At 47.6% G+C, this 27,296-nt stretch overlaps 3 protein-coding genes and 4 non-coding genes across 10 annotated transcripts in view; 6 read left to right on the forward strand and 1 right to left on the reverse strand.

The window, feature by feature from the left end:
• Positions 1–4,721, forward strand: part of LOC140359811 (myelin transcription factor 1-like protein) — a 55,096-nt gene extending 50,375 nt beyond the window's left edge. Inside the window, exons 14-19 of one of the 3 annotated variants that reach the window (XM_072445397.1) lie at positions 13–234; positions 900–991; positions 1,129–1,232; positions 2,661–2,804; positions 4,471–4,643; positions 4,697–4,721. In XM_072445397.1, coding sequence (XP_072301498.1) covers positions 13–234; positions 900–991; positions 1,129–1,232; positions 2,661–2,804; positions 4,471–4,614 — 706 coding nt within the window. In that variant the 3' untranslated portion in view covers positions 4,615–4,643; positions 4,697–4,721. The other 2 variants (XM_072446935.1, XM_072446085.1) reach the window with 2 other exon arrangements.
• Positions 4,722–10,395: 5,674 nt separating this feature from the next.
• rnaseh1 (ribonuclease H1) lies at positions 10,396–13,014 on the reverse strand. 2 transcript variants are annotated; one of them, XM_072450423.1, is made up of 9 exons: positions 12,620–13,013; positions 12,164–12,291; positions 11,733–11,882; positions 11,685–11,696; positions 11,492–11,591; positions 11,372–11,426; positions 11,222–11,306; positions 10,803–10,927; positions 10,397–10,659 (listed from the first exon to the last, which is right to left on the reverse strand). In XM_072450423.1, exons 1-9 carry the CDS (start codon positions 12,745–12,747, stop codon positions 10,564–10,566), a joined length of 879 nt encoding a protein of 292 aa, XP_072306524.1. In that variant the 5' UTR covers positions 12,748–13,013; the 3' UTR covers positions 10,397–10,563. The 2 variants fall into 2 exon arrangements, with proteins under 2 accessions (XP_072306517.1, XP_072306524.1); XM_072450416.1 differs by having other exon boundaries at positions 10,396–10,659; positions 11,685–11,882; positions 12,620–13,014.
• A 6,434-nt stretch (positions 13,015–19,448) lies between these two features.
• Positions 19,449–27,170, forward strand: rps7 (ribosomal protein S7). Its single transcript, XM_072448084.1, has 7 exons — positions 19,449–19,503; positions 20,329–20,414; positions 20,513–20,584; positions 20,961–21,104; positions 23,753–23,817; positions 25,536–25,686; positions 27,064–27,170. Exons 2-7 carry the CDS (start codon positions 20,340–20,342, stop codon positions 27,139–27,141), a joined length of 585 nt encoding a protein of 194 aa, XP_072304185.1. The 5' UTR covers positions 19,449–19,503; positions 20,329–20,339; the 3' UTR covers positions 27,142–27,170.
• On the forward strand, positions 20,640–20,841 carry LOC140365620 (small nucleolar RNA SNORA73 family). The gene has a single exon (XR_011927840.1). It is a non-coding gene; the product is annotated as a small nucleolar RNA SNORA73 family (small nucleolar RNA).
• On the forward strand, positions 23,471–23,672 carry LOC140365616 (small nucleolar RNA SNORA73 family). Its single transcript, XR_011927839.1, has one exon. It is a non-coding gene; the product is annotated as a small nucleolar RNA SNORA73 family (small nucleolar RNA).
• Positions 25,279–25,480, forward strand: LOC140365627 (small nucleolar RNA SNORA73 family). Its single transcript, XR_011927841.1, has one exon. It is a non-coding gene; the product is annotated as a small nucleolar RNA SNORA73 family (small nucleolar RNA).
• LOC140365633 (small nucleolar RNA SNORA73 family) lies at positions 26,641–26,842 on the forward strand. The gene has a single exon (XR_011927842.1). It is a non-coding gene; the product is annotated as a small nucleolar RNA SNORA73 family (small nucleolar RNA).
• Positions 27,171–27,296: the final 126 nt, after the last annotated feature.

A 27,296-nucleotide genomic window follows, 5' to 3' on the forward strand; every position in this document is an offset into this window, starting at 1 on the left:
GTTGTTTTGCAGGTGTCCGGTCCCGGGCTGTGACGGACAGGGTCATGTGACGGGGAAGTACGCCTCTCACCGCAGTGCGTCAGGCTGCCCCCTGGCGGCCAAACGGCAGAAGGACAGCTACATGAACGGCTCACAGTTCAGCTGGAAATCAGGCAAAACTGACGGCATGAGCTGCCCCACCCCAGGGTGCGACGGCTCCGGGCACGTCAGCGGCAGCTTCCTCACTCACCGCAGGTACTCCCCACTCACCACGGGTACTCCCCACTCACCACGGGTACTCACCATGGGTACTCCCCACTCACCACGGGTACTCGCCACTCACCACGGGTACTCCCCACTCACCACGGGTACTCACCACGGGTACTCGCCACTCACTACGGGTACTCCCCACTCACCACGGGTACTCGCCACTCACCACGGGTACTCCCCACTCACCACGGGTACTCGCCACTCACCACGGGTACTCGCCACTCACCACGGGTACTCGCCACTCACCACGGGTACTCCCCACTCACCACGGGTACCACCCACAGTCCACGGCCCCTACGGCCATCCCATTCAACCGCTACGCCAGCACCATGCAGACTCAACCCGCTCAACCAGGAAGTGATTTAAACAAAGTTTCTGTAAATCGCGCGTTACATTTCACAACAAGCAAAGTCATGAGTGTCATGGACGCCGGCCTAATGCTCGATGATTAGAGAGTTTTAGCATTTCAAAACAATTACTACCACAACGATGTATTGAAGCTTCAAAGAAACAAAAAAACAAAATTATTCCATTATATGGAAGTAACATATCCCGTTATGTATGACCCGTAATGTTTGACCCGTTATGTATGACCCGTAATGTTTGACCGTTATGTATGACCCGTTATGTTTGACCCTCTTGTGTCTCAGTTTGTCTGGATGCCCTCGCGCCTCATCAGCCATGAAGAAGTCCAGACTCGGTGGGATGGACCTGCTGACCCTGAAGCAGAAAGCGGCCAAAGGTCTGCTCCTTCTACATGGACTGTTGGACCGTTGGACTGTTGGACCGTTGGACTGTTGGACCGTTGGACTGTTGGACCGTTGGACTGTTGGACCGTTGGACTGCTGGACTGTTGGGCTCACATGTTGTTTGTCGCAGGGATCGAGAATGATGAGGAGATCCAGCAGCTGGACGAAGAAATCAAAGACCTGAGTGAGTCCAACAACCGTGTGGAGTCAGACATGATCAAACTGAGGACTCAGGTACTACTGACCATTCATCTGAACACCTGCATGTGTGCTCTGAACACCTGCATGTACCTGTGTGCTCTGAACACCTGCATGTACCTGTGTGCTCTGAACACCTGCATGTGCCTGTGTGCCCTGAACACCTGCATGTGCCTGTGTGCTCCGAACACCTGCATGTACCTGTGTGCTCCGAACACCTGCATGTGCCTGTGTGCTCCGGAACACCTGCATGTGCCAGTGTGCTCCGAAACACCTGCATGTGCCTGTGTGCTCCGAACACCTGCATGTGCGCTCCGAACACCTGCATGTGACTGTGTGCTCAGAACACCTGCATGTGCCTGTGTGCTCAGAACACCTGCATGTGCCTGTGTGCTCAGAACACCTGCATGTGACTGTGTGCTCAGAACACCTGCATGTGCCTGTGTGCTCTGAACACCTGCATGTGCCTGTGTGCTCTGAACACCTGCATGTGCCTGTGTGCTCTGAACACCTGCATGTGCCTGTGTGCTCTGAACACCTGCATGTGCCTGTGTGCTCCGAACACCTGCATGTGCCTGTGTGCTCCGAACACATGTACCTGTGTGCTCTGAACACCTGCATGTGCCTGTGTGCTCTGAACACCTGCATGTGCCTGTGTGCTCTGAACACCTGCATGTGCCTGTGTGCTCCGAACACAAGTACCTGTGTGCTCTGAACACCTGCATGTGCCTGTGTGCTCTGAACACCTGCATGTGCCTGTGTGCTCTGAACACCTGCATGTGCCTGTGTGCTCTGAACACCTGCATGTACCTGTGTGCTCTGAATACCTGCATGTACCTGTGTGCTCAGAACACCTGCATGTGCCTGTGTGCGCTGAACACCTGCATGTGCCTGTGTGCTCTGAACACCTGCATGTGCCTGTGTGCTCTGAACACATGCATGTGCCTGTGTGCTCTGAACACCTGCATGTGCCTGTGTGCTCTGAACACCTGCATGTGCCTGTGTGCTCTGAACACCTGCATGTGACTGTGTGCTCTGAACACCTGCATGTGCCTGTGTGCTCTGAACACCTGCATGTGCCTGTGTGCTCCGAACACAAGTACCTGTGTGCTCTGAACACCTGCATGTGCCTGTGTGCTCTGAACACCTGCATGTGCATGTGTGCTCTGAACACCTGCATGTGCCTGTGTGCTCTGAACACCTGCATATGACTGTGTGCTCTGAACACCTGCATGTACCTGTGTGCTCCGAACACCTGCATGTGCCTGTGTGCTCCGAACACCTGCATGTGCCTGTGTGCTCTGAATACCTGCATGTGCCTGTGTGCTCCGAACACCTGCATGTGCCTGTGTGCTCTGAATACCTGCATGTGCCTGTGTGCTCCGAACACCTGCATGTGCCTGTGTGCTCTGAATACCTGCATGTGCCTGTGTGCTCTGAACACCTGCATGTGCCTGTGTGCAGATCACGACGATGGAGTCCAGCCTGAAGTCTCTGGAGGAAGAGAACAAAGTGATCGAACAGCAAAATGACTCTCTGCTTCACGAACTGGCCAACCTGAGCCAGACGCTGATCTCCAGCCTCGCCAACATCCAGCTGCCGCACATGGTACGAAACATGTTTTTACCCAATCAAATGAAAGACTGCAACCATGCAGCTGATCAGTAACCGTATATTCTTAGAATGGAACCATTGACGGCTTGAGCCTTCGGTTAAACTGGTCCGACGGTAGATTCTGAAATCGCTCGAGATGTTGGACACTTATAGAACAGTTCAGATAAAGAATAATCAACGCATTGGACATGATTTAAGTCTGTATCGTGTCTGTCCATGAAATGAAAATAGAAAAGCAAAAAATGTCTCTTTATTTACGAACACAAAACAGAAGCATTTTCTTTTTTTAAGTCAAATTGAAATTAAAAGCGAGATCAATCATTATAGGAGAACTTTGTTGTTTTTCTTCTTATTGCCCCGCCCTAGACCAATCTTTGAAACCAGTGACACCGTCATCGCTCATGGTATCGAAAACATTTTGGCCGATATTTCCCTGTTTATATGAATGGGCCGATATATCGTCTGACTGTGTCCTCAGAGCGCTCCTGTCCCACAGAAACACTGCCCTTTCACAGTAAGACCACTTCTGTGCCCCGCCCACAACCCCCTGTGCCCCGCCCACAACCCGCTGTGTACCCCCAGACCCACAGCCCTCTGCCCTGAGTCCTTATTCCTGGTTCCAGGTTCTTGGTTTTAGGTTCTTGGTTCCAGGTTCCTGGTTCTTGCTTCTTGGTTCCAGGTTCTTGGTTCCAGGTTCCTGGTTCTTGGTTCTTGGTTCTTGCTTCTTGGTTCCAGGTTCTTGGTTCCAGGTTCCTGGTTCCAGGTTCTTGGTTTTAGGCTCCAGGTTCCTGGTTCCATGTTATTGGTTCCAGGTTCTTGCTTCTTGGTTCCAGGTTCTTGGTTCCAGGTTCTTGGTTCCAGGTTTTTGGTTCCAGGTTCTTGGTTCCAGATTCCAGATTCCGGGTTCTTGGTTCCAGGTTCTTGGTTCCAGGTTCTTGGTTCCTTCTGACTGCAGCTCCTCCCCTCGCTCCTGGTCTCCTCCTCCCTCGTCTGACCAAAGCCTGGTCCTGACCGCTGCATGTCGCCTTTAAACCTTCTCTTCACGTTCTCCTGCTTCAAGTTCAGTGTTTGAACATGTTTTTATGTTGAGGCCGTTTATAAAGTTGACCTCATCAGATTAAAGCTTCTCCATCGAGCTCCAGACCAGGACCAGACTCAGATCTGGAGATGCACTTCTGACTTCACTCTGGGGCCTCCAGGGTTTGAAACAGTTTTGGCCCCTCCTACATTTTGGTCCAAGTTTGATTTTAATGTGAAGTTAAACTTCTGTAAGAAAGTGAAATGTGTCTTCTGTATTTGACCATCGTGTAAAGCCACTGGACCCTCTCCAGACCTCGGTCCAGTCTTGGTCTGGACTTGAGCTGGAGGATTGGACCTGTAGTGCATGTTTATCGTTGATGGAGTTTGAATGTTCAAAGTTGGAACCTTCTTGCTGTGAGGTGAGAGTGCGAGCCACTGAAGGTGTGGAACATTGTCTCGCTGTTATGAGCCTTATTTTGAACAGTGAGAGAGCACTGATCAGTCCATCCGGCCCCTCCCCTCTGGATGGAGGAGGTGTCTGGGGAGAGGGAGGTTTACTGGTCTTTATCCTCGGCCTCTCGACCTGTTCTCCGGTTGAACCTCTTTGGTTTGAAAAGTGAACTCTGCTTCTTTTCCTCAGGAGCCGATGAACGAGCAGAACTTTGACGCGTACGTGAGCACTCTGACCGACATGTACACGCACCACGAGGAGTACACGGCCACGCCCGAGAACAAGGCGCTGCTCGAGAGCATCCGCCAGGCCGTGCAGGGCATCCAGGTGTAGCGCCCCCTGCAGGTGTAGCGCTTCTGCAGGTGTAGCGCCCCCTGCAGGTGTAGCGCTTCTGCAGGTGTAGCGCCTCCTGCAGGTGTAGCGCTTCTGCAGGTGTAGCGCCTCCTGCAGGTGTAGCGCCTCCTGCAGGTGTAGCGCTTCTGCAGGTGTAGCGCCTCCTGCAGGTGTAGCGCCTCCTGCAGGTGTAGCGCCTCCTGCAGGTGTAGCGCCTCCTGCAGGTGTAGCTTCTGTGATTGAATCATGTCCATGTGAAGTAAGAAACTAAATCTGGTTGAACTTGTAAAAAGAAGAAAAATGTATTTTCAAAATTTTCCAGTGTGAGGGAGCTGACCTCTAGAGCTCTGACCTCTAGAGTGGACAGACCTCTAGAGTGGACAGACCTCTAGAGCTCTGACCTCTAGAGCTCTGACCTCTAGAGCTCTGACCTCTAGAGCGGACTGACCTCTAGAGTGGACTGACCTCTAGAGTGGACAGACCTCTAGAGCTCTGACCTCTAGAGCTCTGACCTCTAGAGCGGACTGACCTCTAGAGTGGACTGACCTCTAGAGATCTCTGACCTCTAGAGCTCTGACCTCTAGAGTGGACAGACCTCTAGAGTGGACTGACCTCTAGAGTGGACTGACCTCTAGAGTGGACTGACCTCTACAGCTTTCTGACCTCTAGAGTGGACAGACGGCCATGTTGGGACTGGCACAGAGTCTCGTAGAGCTAAACGTTCATTATTTTAAAATCGTACGACTTAAAAACAGAAATAAAATACTGTGTTTCCAGAGGATCAAGAGGACGACTTTGACTGTTACTTCAGACGAATATCACGTACTTCAGACGAATATCACGTACTTCAGACGAATATCACGTACTTCAGACGAATATCACGTACTTCAGACGAATATCACGTACTTCAGACGAATATCACGTACTTCAGACGAATATCACGTACTCCAGACGAATATCACGTACTCCAGACGAATATCACGTACTTCAGACGAATATCACGTACTTCAGACGAATATCACGTACTTCAGACGAATATCACGTACTCCAGACGAATATCACGTACTTCAGACGAATATCACGTACTTCAGACGAATATCACGTACTTCAGACGAATATCACGTACTTCAGACGAATATCACGTACTTCAGACGAATATCACGTACTCCAGACGAATATCACGTACTTCAGACGAATATCACGTACTCCAGACGAATATCACGTACTCCAGACGAATATCAACGTACTCCAGACGAATATCACGTACTTCAGACGAATATCACGTACTTCAGACGAATATCACGTACTTCAGACGAATATCACGTACTTCAGACGAATATCACGTACTTCAGACGAATATCACGTACTTCAGACGAATATCACGTACTCCAGACGAATATCACGTACTTCAGACGAATATCACGTACTCCAGACGAATATCACGTACTCCAGACGAATATCAACGTACTCCAGACGAATATCACGTACTTCAGACGAATATCACGTACTTCAGACGAATATCACGTACTTCAGACGAATATCACGTACTCCAGACGAATATCACGTACTCCAGACGAATATCACGTACTCCAGACGAATATCACGTACTCCAGACGAATATCACGTACTCCAGACGAATATCACGTACTCCAGACGAATATCACGTACTTCAGACGAATATCACGTACTTCAGACGAATATCACGTACTTCAGACGAATATCACGTACTTCAGACGAATATCACGTACTTCAGACGAATATCACGTACTTCAGACGAATATCACGTACTATCACGTACTCGACGAATATCACGTACTTCAGACGAATATCACGTACTCCAGACGAATATCACGTACTCCAGACGAATATCACGTACTCCAGACGAATATCACGTACTCCAGACGAATATCACGTACTTCAGACGAATATCACGTACTTCAGACGAATATCACGTACTCCAGACGAATATCACGTACTCCAGACGAATATCAACGTACTCCAGACGAATATCACGTACTCCAGACGAATATCACGTACTCCAGACGAATATCACGTACTCCAGACGAATATCACGTACTCCAGACGAATATCACGTACTCCAGACGAATATCACGTACTTCAGACGAATATCACGTACTCCAGACGAATATCACGTACTCCAGACGAATATCACGTACTCCAGACGAATATCACGTACTCCAGACGAATATCACGTACTCCAGACGAATATCACGTACTCCAGACGAATATCACGTACTCCAGACGAATATCACGTACTCCAGACGAATATCACGTACTCCAGACGAATATCACGTACTTCAGACGAATATCACGTACTTCAGACGAATATCACGTACTCCAGACGAATATCACGTACTTCAGACGAATATCACGTACTCCAGACGAATATCACGTACTTCAGACGAATATCACGTACTTCAGACGAATATCACGTACTTCAGACGAATATCACGTACTTGAAGGACACTTTCTGTCTGTATGTTCAGAAGTTCCCTTTGTTCATCTTTACTGTCACTAGATGGCGCTGTCCACTCCACAGGTCAGTCCCTCCTCTGTCAGGTGTAGCGCCCCCACAGGAGAGCACAGGGACAACAGCTCTGCCCACTTTGATTCAAACAGTGAAGCGGCTTTTGTTTGGACCCGGTTTAGACCCGGTTTGGACCCGGTATAGACCCGGTTTGGACCCGGTTTGGACCCGGTTTAGACCCGGTTTGGACCCGGTTTGGACCCGGTATAGACCCGGTTTGGACCCGGTATAGACCCGGTTTAGACCCGGTTTGGACCCGGTTTGGACCCGGTTTGGACCCGGTTTAGACCCGGTTTAGACCCGGTTTGGACCCGGTATAGACCCGGTTTGGACCCGGTTTGGACCCGGTTTAGACCCGGTTTAGACCCGGTTTGGACCCGGTTTGGACCCGGTTTGGACCCGGTTTAGACCCGGTTTGTAAACTTTCATATGATTTCTTTTCTCGCTTTCAAACATGTTGTAAATTCTCATCCGATGATGTGACGTTTCATCTGTATCTAACTATCGTACGCTCCAATCATTTTGATCTATGATGAAGAAAAAAAAAATACAGAAGGGCAATCACTTTTAAAAAGAAAATCAAAGAAGTTTTTTAAGGCTTTAAAAGTCTAACTCTTAAAGACGGACTCTAAATGTTGTGAAACGTGCCAAACGTCTGAGGCGCTTCGACCGTTTGTTCATTTCAAGACCAATGGGAAGGAGACAATCCGCCATTTTGAATCGTGTCGTGGGTTTAGCGTTAGCAATATTAGCATGATTCGTTTCGCTTTTGGGGAATATGCAATTTCTTAAACGTGAGTCCGGCCGTTTTTACAGAAATGAGCTGTGTTTTTGTACAAATGTTTTCCTACAATCACGAGACGAGGCGACGGGAGGAGTTTGCACACGCTCGGTTTGGTGCTGTTTGACTTTCGTTTGAAAAAAAGAAAAAGAAGAAGACGCAAACGTTTGTAGATAGTTTTTAGTTTCGGAGGAATTCTCTGGACTTACAGGGTCAAACGAGCCGATTCTGGAGACGACAAGCGGGTTTCAAGGTGCACTGTGTATGTGTGTGTGAGGGGCGTAGCTAAAGCGAGCGCGCACAGGAACAGTTTTGCCTCATTTCTTTGACTTCTCTGGCTTTGGATCATGTCAGACGCATTATGACCTGGAAATATCAGATTGTGGCTCTTGACAAAGCGATAAACAGGAAACGGCTGTTGCTAACGTGCTTTGCTAGCTTTGCGTTGCTAACGTGCTTTGCTAGCTTTGTGTTGCTAAGGCTCCTCATAGTCGCTTTAGCACAAGATCAAGTCAGAGTTTTGTCACTATAAAAGCTGTTTTTAGTCTTTTTTTGGTCACTTTTTCATCACTTTTTGTCGCTAATATTTGCTTTTTGTTGCGTTTTTGTCGTGATGTGACAGATTTGTAGCTTTTTGTCATATTTTCGTCAATTTTAGTCAAATGTTTTGTAGTTTCTGGACTTATTTTCGATGCTTTTCGTCACTTTTTGTTGCGTTTTTGTGACAAAAGACTCTTTCTGTGGCGTTCTCTCTGGTCCAATCATCTGTCTCTGTGTGTGAAGCTCCTCCTCCTGGAACAGTTGACAGACCCTCCCACAAAAGTTACATAGTTCACCTTTAAATTCAGGATTTTAATATCTTAGTGGTTTTGACCAGTTTAAACTAGATGTTTTTGATTCATTTCATTGTTCACTCGAGAAAGACAAAAATCAGGTCAAAACGAAGGTTCAAATCGTGAGTTTGTCGCCGTCTCCAGCATCGGTTCGTGTCAAATGTGTCGTAAACTTGTGTCTGAGCCTCAAAACGGTGAAAATGTTTCAACTTTGACGATTGTTTTGTGAAATCTGAGGCGTTTCTGGAAATGCACTTTACGTCTGTGAATCTGAAACTGTGAAAATCTCAAACTCTCAAATCTGGTGAATCCTGTAAGAAGCGAGAATTCAGAGGAAAACTCCCCGAAACGCACTTTTGCTTTGGTGTCCTTTATTTACAGCTCTCATTCTGTACATTTGACTGTATTATTTATATTTTATGAGATTATAATTGATTATGACTTATTGCTTATTTTGTACTGTTTATGCAAAATTACAAACCTATTTTTATACATGATTTATTTATTTATTTTACCGTTTCATTCTAATTGTTGAGGGGAGTTTTCCGAAATGATTTTTTATTTATTCTTATTCCATATTTTTGTACATTTTTGATTGACAGCTGCTGCTCTGAACCTGGTGTTTATGACGTGAAGAATAAAGCACAAACTTCTGCCATTTTGACGAGTACACACAATACTACAGTACACACACACACAAGTACACAGCAGACTACACATTTGGCAGTACTCTCGCAGTACTTTTGGGGGTTCCCGCAGTATTTCTCGACCCTGAGGCATGTTTGGGTTTTGGTCTGAAATCATCTTGTGAACTTTGTATATTTTTATCACGCGCTGTCAATAAACTGCTCTTCAAACTCCACAAGAGTCGGTCTGGTTTATTTAGTCCTGGTTTAGACTTGGTTTAGTCCTGGTTTAGTCCTGGTTTAGACCTGGTTTAGACCTGGTTTAGACCTGGTTTAGACCTGGTTTAGTCCTGGTTTAGTCCTGGTTTAGTCCTGGTTTAGTCCTAGTTTAGTCCTAGTTTAGTCCTGGTTTAGTCCTGCTTTAGTCCTGCTTTAGTCCTGGTTTAGTCCTGGTTTAGTCCTGGTTTAGACCTGGTTTAGTCCTGGTTTAGTCCTGGTTTAGACCTGGTTTAGTCCTGGTTTAGTCCTGGTTTAGTCCTGGTTTAGTCCTGGTTTAGTCCTGGTTTAGACCTGGTTTAGTCCTGGTTTAGTCCTGGTTTAGACCTGGTTTAGTCCTGGTTTAGTCCTGGTTTAGTCCTGGTTTAGTCCTGGTTTAGACCTGGTTTAGTCCTGGTTTAGTCCTGGTTTAGTCCTGGTTTAGACGCTGCTGTTGCCGTGGGTTCCAGCTCCTGACGACCTCTGACCTCTGGCTCCAGACTGAAGCGTGCAGTGGCCTCCTCCACCTTGTGACATCATCAGGTGGTGAGGCAGAGCTCCTCTGTGTTTTTAAAGTCCACACATGACGTCACAGACAGAGCCTCAGTGAGACAAGTTTTATAAAAGTTATGGTTTAAAATGTCCAAATAACAGACAAATTCAGATTTTTAATAAAACACTTTATTCCTTCATATTCTCCTGAAGCGACAGATTTAAACCTTTATTTGGATCAAACGTGTTTAAAGTCAGAGTTCAGAAGGTGAACTTTGACCTCTTAAACTCTCAGGGTCAAGGGTCAAAGTTTGGCTAAAGCAGCGCCCTCTGGTGGACTAACGTCACAACAGCGTCAATGTTTCATATGAAAATAGTTTAAATACAAATATTCACAAAGTTCCAACAAACGTCTTAAACCTCGTCTCTCAGATGTTTAGCCGCGCCTTCTCGAGACAAACGGTCCGCCTCCTCGTTCCCATGGTAACCAGCGTGTCCAGGTATGTGCAGCTGAAACGGACAAGATCCTGGATTAATCCTGTCTCGGTTCCTGGCCCCCCGGCCTCGGTCGGTCCCCCCCCAGGCCTCGGTCGGTCCCCCCCCAGGCCTCGGTTCCCCCCAGGCCTCGGTCGGTCCCCCCCCAGGCCTCTTACCCATGTGACCTGGAGCTCAGAGTTCAGTCGGTCCAGTTGCATGAAGTCGTCCTTGTTGATGACCGCTCCTCCAGACTTGAGTCTCCAACCGTTCAGTTTCCAGCTCTTCACCCAAGTGGTCACTCCTGACCACAGACCACATGATTCAATGCTTCATGCTGATTGGTCCAAGCGTCACAAGAGCAGAAGCACAAACATCTCTCCTTCAAACGCACTAAACGACTAAAGCCTCATCTAGAAAACCAAGATTCTGACCAAGAACGTTTAAATTGTGTTTTATGCAGATAATTAACATATTGAATCAGAACGTTAAGTCCTGTGACTCCGCCTCCTCCCTCTGCGGCCCCGCCCCCTCCCTCTGAGACCCCGCCCCCTCCCTCTGCGGCCCCGCCCCCTCCCTCTGCGGCCCCGCCCCCTACCGTTGATGGTGAACTTGCTGTCCGTGTACAGCACCAGTTTGTGGATGTTGTGTTCTTTGGCGAGCTCCAGAGCTTTGCGCGCCGCCTGGTGGACAACACGGGAATTACACAACGTTTATCACGCTTCATCTTTACAAAGCGGGTCCCGACCTGCAGCTCTGCTCTCTGATTGGACTGCCGTCCCTCCAGCCGCTCCGCCACGTTCCTGGAGACACAGAGGCTTATAGTGCGACGCCACATAACGACAGGGTCAGAGTTTCGCTCACTCACAGCTCGTGGTGCGGCCCCCAGTACACGCCGATCCCAGCCCGAGCCGAGCGCTTCCCATTGGACGTGCAGCAGCCGTCAGTGTACACCACCACACTGTCCCCTGGAGACCAAACAGGAACTGCATTAGTCTCACCCCCGCCGCGCCAGTCTCACCCCCGCCGCGCCAGTCTCACCCCCGCCGCGCCAGTCTCACCCATATAAGTGAAGCCGCTGGAGCCGCTGGAGCCGCTGGAGCCGCTGGAGCCGCTGGAGCCGGTTTCCTCCTGCTTGGCTCGTTTCCTTGGCGTTTCTTCCTCCTCCTCGACTGGGCGGAGTCTCTTCGGTCCGAGTGGAATGTACTGCAGCGGCTCTGGACCTCGTTTGGGCAGAAGCGATGGGTCAAAACTCTGGACTGAGGGAGAAAACACAGAAGATATTAGAGAAAATTATAACGTTTTACCCAATTGTTACATTTCAAGTTTAAGGTTTTCTGTAGGAAATGTGGCCTCAGCATTTGACCCATTGTTCAGAACCAGGACCCTCAGGACGTGAGGTTTGGACTTCAGCCCCTCAGGGTCAAACAAGAAGATCAGACTCATGTTTCATCTCCATCTGAGGGTCACACTAGAGCCCCCGTCGCCCGGTCAAGGTCAAAGGTCAAAGGTAAAGACAAAGGTAAAGGTAAAGCATGACCTGTCTCGGGTTTTGGAGGTAAAACCACGGGATTCTCGCCTCGGAAAAACGCCCAAGCGTCTTTTTCTGTGGGAAACTTTTTATAGACGGCGGCGGGAAACTTATCCACCTGCGATTTACATTCGTCCCTGAAACAAAAAGGTCAGAAAAGACACAAAAGGATCCGGATTATTGATCAGGACAAATCCAATAACGTGGGCTATAAATGAACATAAATGAACATAAATGAAATGCATCATGAACTGACAACAGATCGAAATGATGAGGATTAAAAGTCTTAAATGATTAAAACTCTCGTGTTTCACTCTGGGGCTGCGCGTGGGGGTCGCGTGCAGACGACAGTGTCTTAAATGCGCATTTCTGTGAACCAGGTTTGGTGTGGAAGAACTCAAACATAACTCTAGCACGTTTCATCACAAGACAATCGTGAATGTGTGAATCGTGACGCAGATTTACCAGTTTTTGTAGACTCCGGGCTTGAATCCTTTCCGCACCGCGTAATAAAACTTCCCCTTCGCCATGACTCCCGCGCCGCTCCAAACGGACTTCCGAACTGCGCTGAAAAACCCGCTCAGTCTGAACATAACCCGCTTCGACGCCACAGAGACTACTCCGAGCACAAAGACATTACATCTGGGACTTCAACACACGCCTTACGTTCACTTCGGCTTGATTGTAAAATTAAATTACTCACGGCTTTTTTTAGTTAATGAGGTTCATGTTAAGGGAAACGCGCTGACGGCTGACGTCATCTCACCTTTACGTCACAAAAACAGAAACGAAAGACTTTTACGCAGCTCGGACTTTACGCGTTAGACACAAGAACATAAAGTGCACGCAATCCGACACTAAAACAAGAGAACATGTGCAGAACGTTCACGGAAAAGAGAAAGTAACGTAGCACAAATGCACAGACGAGTTCTGACAAGTCTCGCGAGGTTTCCTGCAAATGCTGCGTTCGCGTCACACTTGAGTTTTACACTATTTTTCTAAACCCTTCTATAGTTTGCAGGCACTCCGACCCAGGGGCCCCAAACATTCTCCAAGAGTCCCCTGGTTCTTAGAAAACAGGTCCAAACGACATTTACTCTAATGAGCATTTACCTCGTAGAAAAAGCTTCAGTTGTTTCATCTGGACTCAGTTTGAAAATATAGACGTTTCGACTCTCATCCAAGAGTCATTGTCAATAAAAGAATTTAGATCGAGAACTCCGATATTAATACTGTTCTGTGGTAAGACCCGCCCATTGGGAGGAGCCTTCCTGAAGTAGAAAGAGTTGTTTGTTTCAACAGAAACTCCCCCTTGTATCTACCGAGCCTATTCAGAATCTTAATGGGCTATTAGAGTCCTCTTTGTCTTTGTGAGACCCTGGCTCAACCACCCTGAGTACCTGATTAACATCTAAATGTCCTGGTCCTGGTCCTCTACCTTTCCAGGGGTTCAGTATCCCATTATAAATAACAGGAAGATTAACCCTTAGCCCTCCATTTCTGTTTAAAGAAGGTCTTTCTTTTTTAACAAAAATAGCTTCCTTGACTCCTCTTTCAAACCATCTTTTCTCCTGCTTCAAACCTTCACCTCACCGTCTTCAAACGAGTGATTAGAGGCTTCAAGATGGAGATGCACGGCACTCTGAGGTCCTGAACTAGTATTTCTTCTGTGCTGATAAAGCCTCTTGTGTAGAGGCTGTTTCGTCTCACCTATGTACCGTTCTTTACAGCTTTCTTCACTGCATTGGATCGAATAAACTACATTGCTCTGTTTTTGAGTCGGCAACTTGTCCTTAGGATGAACCAGTTTTTGTCTTAAAGTGTTTCCTGGTTTAAAATAAACAGGGACTTCATGTTGTCTAAAAATTCTCTGCAGTTTTTCCGACAGGCCAGACACATAAGGGATAGAAACACCCTTCCTTCTCTGTTCAGTTTCCCTTTTGTCCTGCTTCTTGGTTCTCTTCACTCTGTTGAGAGCCCAAGCGGGGTAACCACAGGCTGAGAGGGCATTTCGGACATGTTTTTCCTCTTTCTTCTTGCCCTCTGAGCTGGTGGGCACACCTTGAGCTCTGTGTTGTAAGGTTCTGATCACACCCAGCTTGTGCTGTAGTGGGTGGTTGGAACCAAAGAGCAGATACTGGTCCGTGTGTGTAGGTTTCCTATATACTTCTATTTGGAGTTTCCCGTCCTCTCCTCTGATCGTGGAACAATCAAGAAAGGCCAAGCGATTCTCCTTAGCGTCTTCTCTTGTAAACCTGATATGTGGGTCCACAGTATTGATGTGATCAGAGAAGGTTTCCAGCTCTTGTTTCTTGATTGTTACAAAAGTATCATCGACATAGCGGAGCCACAGTTTTGGGGCTATGCCTGAGAATGAGGACAGTGCCTTCTTCTCAAAGTGCTCCATGTACAGGTTGGCCACTATGGGAGAGACGGGCGAGCCCATGGCACAGCCATGAATCTGTCTGTAAAATTGTCCCCGGAATTGAAAGTAAGTGGTGTTCAGACAGATGTCCAACAGTTTACATATGTGTTCAGGTGTCAGTTTGGTCCTTTCCTGTAGGGTGGTGTCTTCCTGCAGTCTGATCCTCACTGCTGCTACTGCATCAGAGGTCGGGATGCAGGTGAACAGGGACACCACATCATATGAAACCATGAGGTCATCTGGGTCCAGTTGGAGATGTTTCACTTTATCCACAAAGTTGTGCGTGTTTTCCACATGATGTTCCGAATTCCCCACAAGTGGAGCCAATATAGTTGTTAAATGCTTGGCCACATTGTAGGTGATGGAATCTGTGCTGCACACTATGGGTCTGAGTGGAACCTCCTTTTTGTGTATTTTTGGAAGGCCATAAATGCAGGGCATGGCTTCACCAGGATACAGTCTGTAATACAGAGGCCGGTCTATCGCTTCCTCTTTTTCCAGCCTTTGTAAACAGTCTATCACTTTCTTCTTGTAACCACTGGTCGGATCTCTTTTCAAGCGCTCGTATGTGGTCGTGTCCTCGAGGAGGGTGTGGACTTTGGCTTCGTAATCAGCTGCGTTGAGAATCACAGTGCAACGTCCCTTGTCTGCTGGGAGGATGTTGATGCTATGATCTTTCTCTAGTGCTGAAAGTGCTTTTCTCTCTTCAGATGTGATATTTGAAGGCGGTGGTTTGGCACTCTTCAGAGTCGCTGTGACACGTAACCTCAGGTCTGCAGCCTCCGATTCAGTCATTTTGTTGTTTCTAATTGCCGTTTCAGTGGCTGTGATGTAGTCCTCTGTAGGGATGTGTTTAGAGGTGACAGAAAAGTTGAGCCCTTTAGAAAGCACCTCCTTTTCTGCCTGTGTCAGAACACGATCTGATAGGTTCTTAATCCAATTGTTTTTGCTGGTCGCTAATTTGTCTGTCTCAGTCCTAATGTCTAGCTCGACCTCACCTGCATTCTTTTTGTTCAAAAGAATGTTGAACTTGAACGAAGCATTTACCTCGTTACAACAGTGTTTCCTCATCTGTCAGAGATGAACCGCGCCCACCAGGCTGAACCTCCAGGTGGCGCTGTGTCAGAGCCTTAAAGTGTCACTCTCTGTTGCAGGTGATGTATTGTATCCAGAGAATAGTAATGGTGACAGCACACATCCCTGGGGAAGTCCATTTAGCTGTGGTATAATCCCTAGTCCTGGAGAGAGTCACAAAAACCATTAATAAACTCCTCGTGTGGGTTTGAGGTTCTGATTCTGTCCAAATCGTCAGATTTGTGTCCTTTGTGTGTCTCCGTTTGTGTCCTACGTGTGTCTCCGTTTGTGTCCTTCGCGTGTCTCCATTTGTGTCCTTCGTGTGTCTCCGTTTGTGTCCTTTGTGTGTCTCCGTTTGTGTCCTACGTGTGTCTCTGTTTGTGTCCTTCGCGTGTCTCCATTTGTGTCCTACATGTGTCTCCGTTTGTGTCCTTTGTGTGTCTCCGTTTGTGTCCTACGTGTGTCTGTTTGTGTCCTTCGCGTGTCTCCATTTGTGTCCTACATGTGTCTCCGTTTGTGTCCTTTGTGTGTCCTCGTTTGTGTCCTCGTTTGTGTCCTTTGTGTGTCTCCGTTTGTGTCATTTGTGTGTCTCCGTTTGTGTCCTTTGTGTGTCTCCGTTTGTGTCCTTCATGTGTCTCCGTTTGTGTCCTTTGTGTGTCTCCGTTTGTGTCATTCGTGTGTCCTCGTTTGTGTCCTTCGTGTGTCTCCGTTTGTGTCCTACGTGTGTCCTCGTTTGTGTCCTTCGTGTGTCTCCGTTTGTGTCCTTTGTGTGTCCTCGTTTGTGTCCTCGTTTGTGTCCTTCGTGTGTCTCCGTTTGTGTCCTACGTGTGTCTCCGTTTGTGTCCTTCGTGTGTCTCCGTTTGTGTCCTACGTGTGTCTCCGTTTGTGTCCTTCGTGTGTCTCCGTTTGTGTCCTTCGTGTGTCTCCGTTTGTGTCCTTCCTGAGACTGCTGAGGGTCCAACATCTGACCAAACCTGATCTGGTGTTGAAAGACCCCAAACCCACAATGACGTCTGGGACCATCAGTGATGCTCTACAGCGAGCCCCGCCCATGGCCCCGCCCCAAACCCTTTTACTTGTATTACAGTATTATTTACAGTACTTTTACTTGTATTACAGTATTATTTACAGTACTTTTACTTGTGTTGCAGTATTATTTACAGTACTTTTACTTGTATTACAGTATTATTTACAGTACTTTTACTTGTGTTGCAGTATTATTTACAGTACTTTTACTTGTATCACAGTATTATTTACAGTACTTTTACTTGTATTACAGTATTATTTACAGTACTTTTACTTGTATTGCAGTATTATTTACAGTACTTTTACTTGTATTACAGTATTATTTACAGTACTTTTACTTGTGTTGCAGTATTATTTACAGTACTTTTACTTGTATTACAGTATTATTTACAGTACTTTTACTTGTATTGCAGTATTATTTACAGTACTTTTACTTGTATCACAGTATTATTTACAGTACTTTTACTTGTGTTGCAGTATTATTTACAGTACTTTTACTTGTATCACAGTATTATTTACAGCACTTTTACTTGTATTGCAGTATTATTTACAGTACTTTTACTTGTATTACTTGTATTACAGTATTATTTACAGTACTTTTACTTGTATTACTTGTATTACAGTATTATTTACAGTACTTTTACTTGTATTACTTGTATTACAGTATTATTTACAGTACTTTTACTTGTGTTGCAGTATTATTTACAGTACTTTTACTTGTATTGCAGTATTATTTACAGTACTTTTACTTGTGTTGCAGTATTATTTACAGTACTTTTACTTGTATCACAGTATTATTTACAGTACTTTTACTTGTGTTGCAGTATTATTTACAGTACTTTTACTTGTATTACAGTATTATTTACAGTACTTTTACTTGTATCACAGTATTATTTACAGCACTTTTACTTGTATCACAGTATTATTTACAGTACTTTTACTTGTATCACAGTATTATTTACAGCACTTTTACTTGTATTGCAGTATTATTTACAGTACTTTTACTTGTATCACAGTATTATTTACAGTACTTTTACTTGTATCACAGTATTATTTACAGCACTTTTACTTGTATTACTTGTATTGCAGTATTATTTACAGTACTTTTACTTGTATCACAGTATTATTTACAGTACTTTTACTTGTATTGCAGTATTATTTACAGTACTTTTACTTGTATCACAGTATTATTTACAGTACTTTTACTTGTATTGCAGTATTATTTACAGTACTTTTACTTGTATCACAGTATTATTTACAGTACTTTTACTTGTATCACAGTATTATTTACAGTACTTTTACTTGTATTGCAGTATTATTTACAGCACTTTTACTTGTATCACAGTATTATTTACAGTACTTTTACTTGTATCGCAGTATTATTTACAGTACTTTTACTTGTATCACAGTATTATTTACAGTACTTTTACTTGTATCACAGTATTATTTACAGTACTTTTACTTGTATTACTTGTATTACAGTATTATTTACAGTACTTTTACTTGTGTTGCAGTATTATTTACAGTACTTTTACTTGTATTGCAGTATTATTTACAGTACTTTTACTTGTGTTGCAGTATTATTTACAGTACTTTTACTTGTATTACAGTATTATTTACAGTACTTTTACTTGTATCGCAGTATTATTTACAGTACTTTTACTTGTATCACAGTATTATTTACAGCACTTTTACTTGTATCACAGTATTATTTACAGTACTTTTACTTGTATCACAGTATTATTTACAGCACTTTTACTTGTATTGCAGTATTATTTACAGTACTTTTACTTGTATCACAGTATTATTTACAGTACTTTTACTTGTATCACAGTATTATTTACAGTACTTTTACTTGTATTGCAGTATTATTTACAGTACTTTTACTTGTATCACAGTATTATTTACAGTACTTTTACTTGTATCACAGTATTATTTACAGTACTTTTACTTGTATCACAGTATTATTTACAGTACTTTTACTTGTATCACAGTATTATTTACAGTACTTTTACTTGTATCACAGTATTATTTACAGTACTTTTACTTGTATCACAGTATTATTTACAGCACTTTTACTTGTATCACAGTATTATTTACAGCACTTTTACTTGTATCACAGTATTATTTACAGCACTTTTACTTGTATCACAGTATTATTTACAGCACTTTTACTTGTATCACAGTATTATTTACAGTACTTTTACTTGTATCACAGTATTATTTACAGTACTTTTACTTGTATCACAGTATTATTTACAGCACTTTTACTTGTATCACAGTATTATTTACAGTACTTTTACTTGTATCACAGTATTATTTACAGTACTTTTACTTGTATCACAGTATTATTTACAGCACTTTTACTTGTATCACAGTATTATTTACAGTACTTTTACTTGTATCACAGTATTATTTACAGTACTTTTACTTGTATCACAGTATTATTTACAGTACTTTTACTTGTATCACAGTATTATTTACAGCACTTTTACTTGTATCACAGTATTATTTACAGTACTTTTACTTGTATCACAGTATTATTTACAGCACTTTTACTTGTATCACAGTATTATTTACAGCACTTTTACTTGTATCACAGTATTATTTACTTTTACTCGTGTTAATTAAATAATACCTGATAATAACGTAGACTCGCGTTACTTTAATGTCCCTCCTTCATTTTAACACTTGAAAGCGGCATGTCGCTCGTGAACTCTCGCGATATCGCTCATGTAGTCTCGCGATAGCTCGCGTCCTCCGCGCCGTGATTAACTCAACTCTCGCGATGTTCCGGTCTCTTCCCTGGCCGTCCCTGACTGAGGTTAGTCGCGGCGCTGCTCCGGAGTCACGTTTCTGCCTCAAACTTCACTTTTCAGCCACATTTTCCTCGGTTTTGTCACCGGAGCCCGAGTTTAGCCCGTGATGCGTCAGATTAAAGCCTTTAACCGCCTCGATGGCTTTTAAAACGAGTGAACGAAGCCGTAGTAGAAGCGGCCGGTGTGAGCCGAGAGCCGCGGCGGGAACAGGCCGGACATGTGATCAAACTTCAGGACGTGCGGTCAAACGTCAGGCTTTACGTGCAGCTCGTGTCCGGGTTTAACGGGCCGCACGCGGCGCTCAGCCCGGTAACGGGGGTAAACTGTGCAGAGGATGCGCGGCGCTAGCTCGGTGTTAGCTTGTGTTAGCATCCCGTGCAGGTCCAGCTAGCTTCAGCGTGTCACAAACTGGACTTAAATGCGTCGTTCTTCACTGACACGGGACATGAAAGACACTGGACTGTCCTTTAGTCTCACTGAGGACTGGACTGTCCTTTAGTCTCACTGAGGACTGGACTGTCCTTTAGTCTCACTGAGGACTGGACTGTCCTTTAGTCTCACTGAGGACTGGACAGTCCTTTAGTCTCACTGAGGACTGGACTGTCCTTTAGTCTCACTGAGGACTGGACTGTCCTTTAGTCTCACTGAGGACTGGACTGTTAAAGAAACTAACTGAAGCTAAGTTTAAACTAGTTTCAGATGCAACACTCCCGGTTCAAACTGGATGATTCAAGCACATGTTTATTAAACTAGAAGTCGAATTGAACTGATTCAGTCAAACTGTTCCTTCTGGTTTGTCTAGTTTGTCTCATGTTTGACTCTTTCCACAGACACAAAGGCCATGTTCAGTACAAGCGCCAAAATAGTGAAGCCGAATGGCGAGAAGCCAGACGAGTTCGAGTCTGGAATTTCTCAGGTGAGTTTGCGGTCTGGGGGCCCCTCTGCAGCGGCGGTCTGGGGGGGCCCTCTGCAGCGGCGGCGCTCGGCCCTGATGTCTCTGACTGTGTGTTTCAGGCTCTGCTTGAGCTGGAGATGAACTCTGACCTCAAGGCTCAGCTGAGGGAGCTGAACATCACTGCAGCGAAGGTTTGTGCCGCTGCTTTAAAGGGGCCGTCCTTAGAGATGAGAGTGTAGAAGTGACTCGACGTGGGTGAGCCTCCAGTTCAGGCCCCCTAGTGGCAGATGGGCGCGTAGCTCTGAGCAGAGACGTACAGGTCCCGTTCCACGACGTCGAACACCAAGCTGGTCCCGGCCTCGGCTGTGAGGGCAACGCCTGCATATTCCTACATCTCCCAGAGTCCTTTGGGCCATGACTGGGCAGAACTGCCATGCAGGACACAAACCTCAGTGTGGGACGCGCACCTCATGACATGATGTGCTAAACTTAAATCCTCCTGTTTGTCTTGTGTTTTTGTCTCGTGATGGTGTCATGTTTGTTTGTCTCATGTTTGTTTGTTTGTAGGAGATTGAAGTGGGCGGCAGCAGAAAAGCCATCATCATCTTCGTTCCGGTGCCGCAGCTCAAATCGTTCCAGAAGATCCAGGTGCGACTGGTGCGAGAGCTGGAGAAGAAGTTCAGCGGGAAACACGTGGTCTTCATCGCTCAGGTGAGAGAGCGTAACCACGGCAACGCTACACGCGGGGGCGACTCCACGCAGTACCAGCTCTGACTGGTCCGAGCGCTGCGCTTGCCTCTGGACAGGATGTGACATCATCAGTACTCTACGTTACATCAGAGTAAACACAGACTGACCGTCCCACGCAAGCAGCTTTAGTCCAGGGCCCGGGGGCCAGATCGGGCCCTAAGCCAAATAATCTGGCCCACGACCCATATTTCAAATATTAAATCTAAATCATTTTACTGCTGTGTCCTGGATCAGATTTTATGAACTACAGACTTTGAACCTGCTGTTTGTTAGCGTCATGTTCGTCCATGATGCACTGGACTCTGGGGCCCTCGTCTGACGGATGACTGGACTCTGGGGCCCTCGTCTGACGGATGACTTGACTCTGGGGCCCTCGTCTGACGGATGACTTGACTCTGGGGCCCTCGTCTGACGGATGACTTGACTCTGGGGCCCTCGTCTGACGGATGACTGGACTCTGGGGCCCTCGTCTGACGGATGACTTGACTCTGGGGCCCTCGTCTGACGGATGACTTGACTCTGGGGCCCTCGTCTGACGGATGACTTGACTCTGGGGCCCTCGTCTGACGGATGACTTGACTCTGGGGCCCTCGTCTGACGGATGACTTGACTCTGGGGCCCTCGTCTGACGGATGACTGGACTCTGGGGCCCTCGTCTGACGGATGACTGGACTCTGGGGCCCTCGTCTGACGGATGACTTGACTCTGGGGCCCTCGTCTGACGGATGACTTGACTCTGGGGCCCTCGTCTGACGGATGACTGGACTCTGGGGCCCTCGTCTGACGGATGACTTGACTCTGGGGCCCTCGTCTGACGGATGACTTGACTCTGGGGCCCTCGTCTGACGGATGACTTGACTCTGGGGCCCTCGTCTGACGGATGACTTGACTCTGGGGCCCTCGTCTGACGGATGACTTGACTCTGGGGCCCTCGTCTGACGGATGACTGGACTCTGGGGCCCTCGTCTGACGGATGACTGGACTCTGGGGCCCTCGTCTGACGGATGACTGGACTCTGGGGCCCTCGTCTGACGGATGACTGGACTCTGGGGCCCTCGTCTGACGGATGACTGGACTCTGGGGCCCTCGTCTGACGGATGACTGGACTCTGGGGCCCTCGTCTGACGGATGACTGGACTCTGGGGCCCTCGTCTGACGGATGACTGGACTCTGGGGCCCTCGTCTGACGGATGACTGGACTCTGGGGGCCTCGTCTGACGGATGACTGGACTCTGGGGGCCTCGTCTGACGGATGACTGGACTCTGGGGCCCTCGTCTGACGGATGACTGGACTGGGGCCCTCGTCTGACGGATGACTGGACTCTGGGGCCCTCGTCTGACGGATGACTGGACTCTGGGGCCCTCGTCTGACGGATGACTGGACTCTGGGGCCCTCGTCTGACGGATGACTGGACTCTGGGGCCCTCGTCTGACGGATGACTGGACTCTGGGGCCCTCGTCTGACGGATGACTGGACTCTGGGGCCCTCGTCTGACGGATGACTGGACTCTGGGGCCCTCGTCTGACGGATGACTGGACTCTGGGGCCCTCGTCTGACGGATGACTGGACTCTGGGGCCCTCGTCTGACGGATGACTGGACTCTGGGGCCCTCGTCTGACGGATGACTGGACTCTGGGGCCCTCGTCTGACGGATGACTGGACTCTGGGGCCCTCGTCTGACGGATGACTGGACTCTGGGGCCCTCGTCTGACGGATGACTGGACTCTGGGGCCCTCGTCTGACGGATGACTGGACTCTGGGGCCCTCGTCTGACGGAAGACTTGACTCTGGGGCCCTCGTCTGACGGAAGACTTGACTCTGGGGCCCTCGTCTGACGGATGACTGGACTCTGGGGCCCTCGTCTGACGGATGACTGGACTCTGGGGCCCTCGTCTGACGGATGACTTGACTCTGGGGCCCTCGTCTGACGGATGACTGGACTCTGGGGCCCTCGTCTGACGGATGACTGGACTCTGGGGCCCTCGTCTGACGGATGACTGGACTCTGGGGCCCTCGTCTGACGGATGACTGGACTCTGGGGCCCTCGTCTGACGGATGACTTGACTCTGGGGCCCTCGTCTGACGGATGACTTGACTCTGGGGCCCTCGTCTGACGGATGACTTGACTCTGGGGCCCTCGTCTGACAGATGACTGGACTCTGGGGCCCTCGTGTGTAACTCGGACTTGACCATCAGCTCCAGTTGCAGCTCGTGTTTAACTGTTTAAAATACTTTGGTTTATCAACTTTCAAAATACTAGACGGTGTTTTACTGATTCAAATGTAGAATCCTCGGTGTCTGGATTAACTTTACTGCTGAACCCGACTCGACGTGGGTGAGCCTCCAGTTCAGGCCCCCTAGTGGCATATGGGCGCGTAGCTCTGAGCAGAGACGTACAGGTCCCGTTCCACGACGTCGAACACCAAGCTGGTCCCGGCCTCGGCTGTGAGGGCCACGCCTGCATATTCCTACATCTCCCAGAGTCCTTTGGGCCATGACTGGGCAGAACTGCCATGCAGGACACAAACCTCAGTGTGGGACGCCGACCACCGGGATGACGGCCGTGACAGTGTGGAGTGAATGAACCTGTGAAATGTTAATTTTTCAGAGGAGAATTCTGCCCAAACCCACGAGGAAAAGCCGCATCAAGAACAAGCAGAAGCGTCCCAGAAGGTACGTCCCCCGTGTGGGTCGCGGCCAGACTTTAACTTGGATCCTTAAGTCTGTCGTTTTCACGACCTCAATCTGAAATCTGTAAAAGACGTTCTTGTGTCTCCAGCTTTGGAAAGTTAAAATAAGATGGGAAACTTAAACGTTCTCTCGGCCGCGGTCATTTTATTACTTGGGTTACGGATCCGCCGCACTCAAATGATTTTCTAATTTATAAATGAGATTTAAAAAAATTAATTACAAAGTACCACCGAACACGCTAAATAGCATTAAATGAAATATTAAATGCAGTATCGTAAGAACATATGGTCGTGAAGCAATTTTTCCTGCAGGAGTTTGAGGGTGCAGCTCCACCCCTTTACGTGGCCCTGGAGAACATGTGAAGACGCGCGCCCGTTCCCGTCTGCTGCGCGCCCGTTCCTGTCTGCTGCGCGCCTTTAATCGCAAATACACATTTTAAACCTGTTTGCCACATTTTCTCTAGCGCATTTTGCCGTGATTAAGGGGGCACACTTAAGCGTGTGATTGGCTTATCCACCTGTCAATCACAGTGGAGAAGGTGACCTGTGTAAAAAACCCTGAGGAGCTTGTGTACTTGGCAGCAGAGATCAGGTGTTAGAAGGGCCTAACCTGGTCACGCCCACGGGCCAAAACCCGACTAAATGATTTATTGCATCACTAACCCGTGAGGACCATTTGGAGTCTATGGAGGGAATGGGAGGAGATGCCAGTGAGGAGGGAGGTGCAGTGGTGGAGGAGGGAGGTGCAGTGGTGGAGGAGGGAGGTGCAGTGGTGGAGGAGGGAGGTGCAGTGGTGGAGGAGGGAGGTGCAGTGGTGGAGGAGATGAAGGCAGCGGGGAGGGGAGACGGTGTATGATTTTGGTGATGAGGTGGGAATATGAGGTCTTGACGATGTGGCTGACATGGGGAGTGAAGGAGAGGGTGGGGTCCATGATGACACCCAGGGTGGAGGGGGTGAGGGTGGAGGTATCGATGGTCCAGTAAAAAAGCGTTTTCTTTAAAAAAAAAAAATCACAACTAAAGCTCGTCCGGTGCATTTCTGTCCATAACAATGACCAGCTCCAGATGTAAATGGCGCTGGGTTTGTTTTCATCACATTTTCAGCTCCAGAACCAGATTGTCACAGGTTCTGTTCTCTGCCCTTTGAATATAACAAGCACCTCCATTTCGTCCCTTTTTACGCTTGCCCAGTGATTCTTTCTGCTGTGCTAGAACGAAGACTACGAACATTTTGATCAACCCATTATTCTAGCTAATAAGCCAAGCTTTGGAAGGGTGGGCGGGGTTTAAGAAACGCCCAGAGCGAGTCTTCGTTCTTCTGCAAAAAAAGCAAAGTCAGTTTTTCAGTGGACGTCAAGATTTTATGCACTACGTTTTCTGATTTTGTTGGTTTAATGTGTGGATCATTCTGATCCCACGAGTAGGTCTACTTCAGGGTCAAAGGTCGACGTGGGTGAGCCTCCAGTTCAGGCCCCCTAGTGGCAGATGGGCGCGTAGCTCTGAGCAGAGACGTACAGGTCCCGTTCCACGACGTCGAACACCAAGCTGGTCCCGGCCTCGGCTGTGAGGGCCACGCCTGCATATTCCTACATCTCCCAGAGTCCTTTGGGCCATGACTGGGCAGAACTGCCATGCAGGACACAAACCTCAGTGTGGGACGCCGACCTCTGCCTCCCTCACATTGCCCCGTCTCGCCCTCAGTCGCACCCTCACGGCGGTGCACGATGCCATCCTGGAGGACCTGGTGTTTCCCAGTGAGATCGTGGGCAAAAGGATCCGAGTGAAGCTGGACAGCAGTCGCCTCATCAAAGTGCACCTGGACAAGGCTCAGCAGAACAACGTGGAGCACAAGGTAATGCACATACAGGAAGTGACATCACACCAGGGACACTCGTTCCAGAGTTTATTCAGGATTTTTTTCGCTCAAGAGTTTTGGGTCAGCACTATCTCATAGACTGAATCTGGATGTAAGTTAAGAGTCCGATGCGGCGGGCCAAATCACTTGCGGTTAGAGACGAGGCGTCTTCACCGTGGTGCTGCTGCTGGTGGTGGTGCTGCTGCTGGTGGTGCTGCTGCTGGTGGTGCTGGTGGTGCTGCTGCTGGTGGTGGTGCTGCTGGTGGTGGTGGTGCTGGTGGTGGTGGTGGTGGTGCTGGTGGTGCTGCTGCTGGTGGTGGTGGTGGTGCTGGTGGTGCTGCTGCTGCTGCTGGTGCTGCTGCTGGTGGTGGTGCTGGTGGTGGTGGTGGTGGTGGTGGTGGTGGTGCTGCTGGTGGTGGTGCTGCTGCTGGTGGCGGAGAGGGAGGTTCTGTCTCTTCAGACGTGTCAGTTAAAGACACGGCTCATGGTGCAGGAGGTCATGGGTTTGAATCCCGCACGAAAGCCAAATTTATTTTGAAATGAAACTTCTTAAACTTAAAGGTTACAGTCTCAAAGGTGAGCAAACATTTACATTCTTTTCTAACTATTAAAAAAACACTGTTAACTCAGACCCAAGAGAGAACATGATTGGCTGAGCTGTAACGGTCCGGTCGCCGCCATGTTGGATTTGTCCCGAGAGTCTGAGCTAGTGCTGACCATGAGTTTTGGCCCAGTGGTTGCTGGGTAATTTCATAGTGTGACCTCATCAATTGCAAACAGGAAGTGAAATTATAAACCTGAAAACGTGCTTTTCTGTGTAAACATTTTATAATGGAGCAAAATTCTGTGTATTTTAACTGCATTTTAGTCGTCTGACCTGTAGGGGGCGAAAGACTTAGAGTTTACAGAGGTTGAAGCGTTTTCTCTAAAATTGTGAATGTGAAACAACCTTCGACGTGGGTGAGCCTCCAGTTCAGGCCCCCTAGTGGCAGATGGGCGCGTAGCTCTGAGCAGAGACGTACAGGTCCCGTTCCACGACGTCGAACACCAAGCTGGTCCCGGCCTCGGCTGTGAGGGCCACGCCTGCATATTCCTACATCTCCCAGAGTCCTTTGGGCCATGACTGGGCAGAACTGCCATGCAGGACACAAACCTCAGTGTGGGACGCCGACCTCAGAAAAGAACCAGTTTTATAGATCAAACTAAAATCTTTCTGTTTTGGTCGACTTAAATCTATGATTCTGATGAAACTTCATTGACTAAACGTTTAGAGCTCTAACGTTTAGAGCTCTAACGTTTAGAGCTCTAACGTTTAGAGCCCTAACGTTTCCTCGACAGTGCTTGGAGCTGGAGTCACTTCTGTCTTGTCTTCAGGTGGAGACGTTCTCTGGCGTCTACAAGAAGCTCACGGGGAAAGACGTCGTGTTCGAGTTCCCAGAGTTCCAGCTGTAAATGCAAAGCCAATAAATGTGTCTGTAAAACTCTGCTTCAGACTCGTGTGTTAGAGCTTCAGCTCCAGAGAAACATGTGACTAACTCCGCTGGGCTGGAGTCTTTTAAGGTCATGTGGTTTCTTGCATAAAAGGATGTGAGCCGGGGGGGCGAGGT

The sequence above is a fragment of the Eucyclogobius newberryi genome, unplaced genomic scaffold (genome assembly GCF_026437365.1).
Source record: "Eucyclogobius newberryi isolate DKJ021-1_F unplaced genomic scaffold, fEucNew1.0.hap1 SCAF_1, whole genome shotgun sequence".
NCBI lineage: Eukaryota > Metazoa > Chordata > Actinopteri > Gobiiformes > Gobiidae > Eucyclogobius > Eucyclogobius newberryi.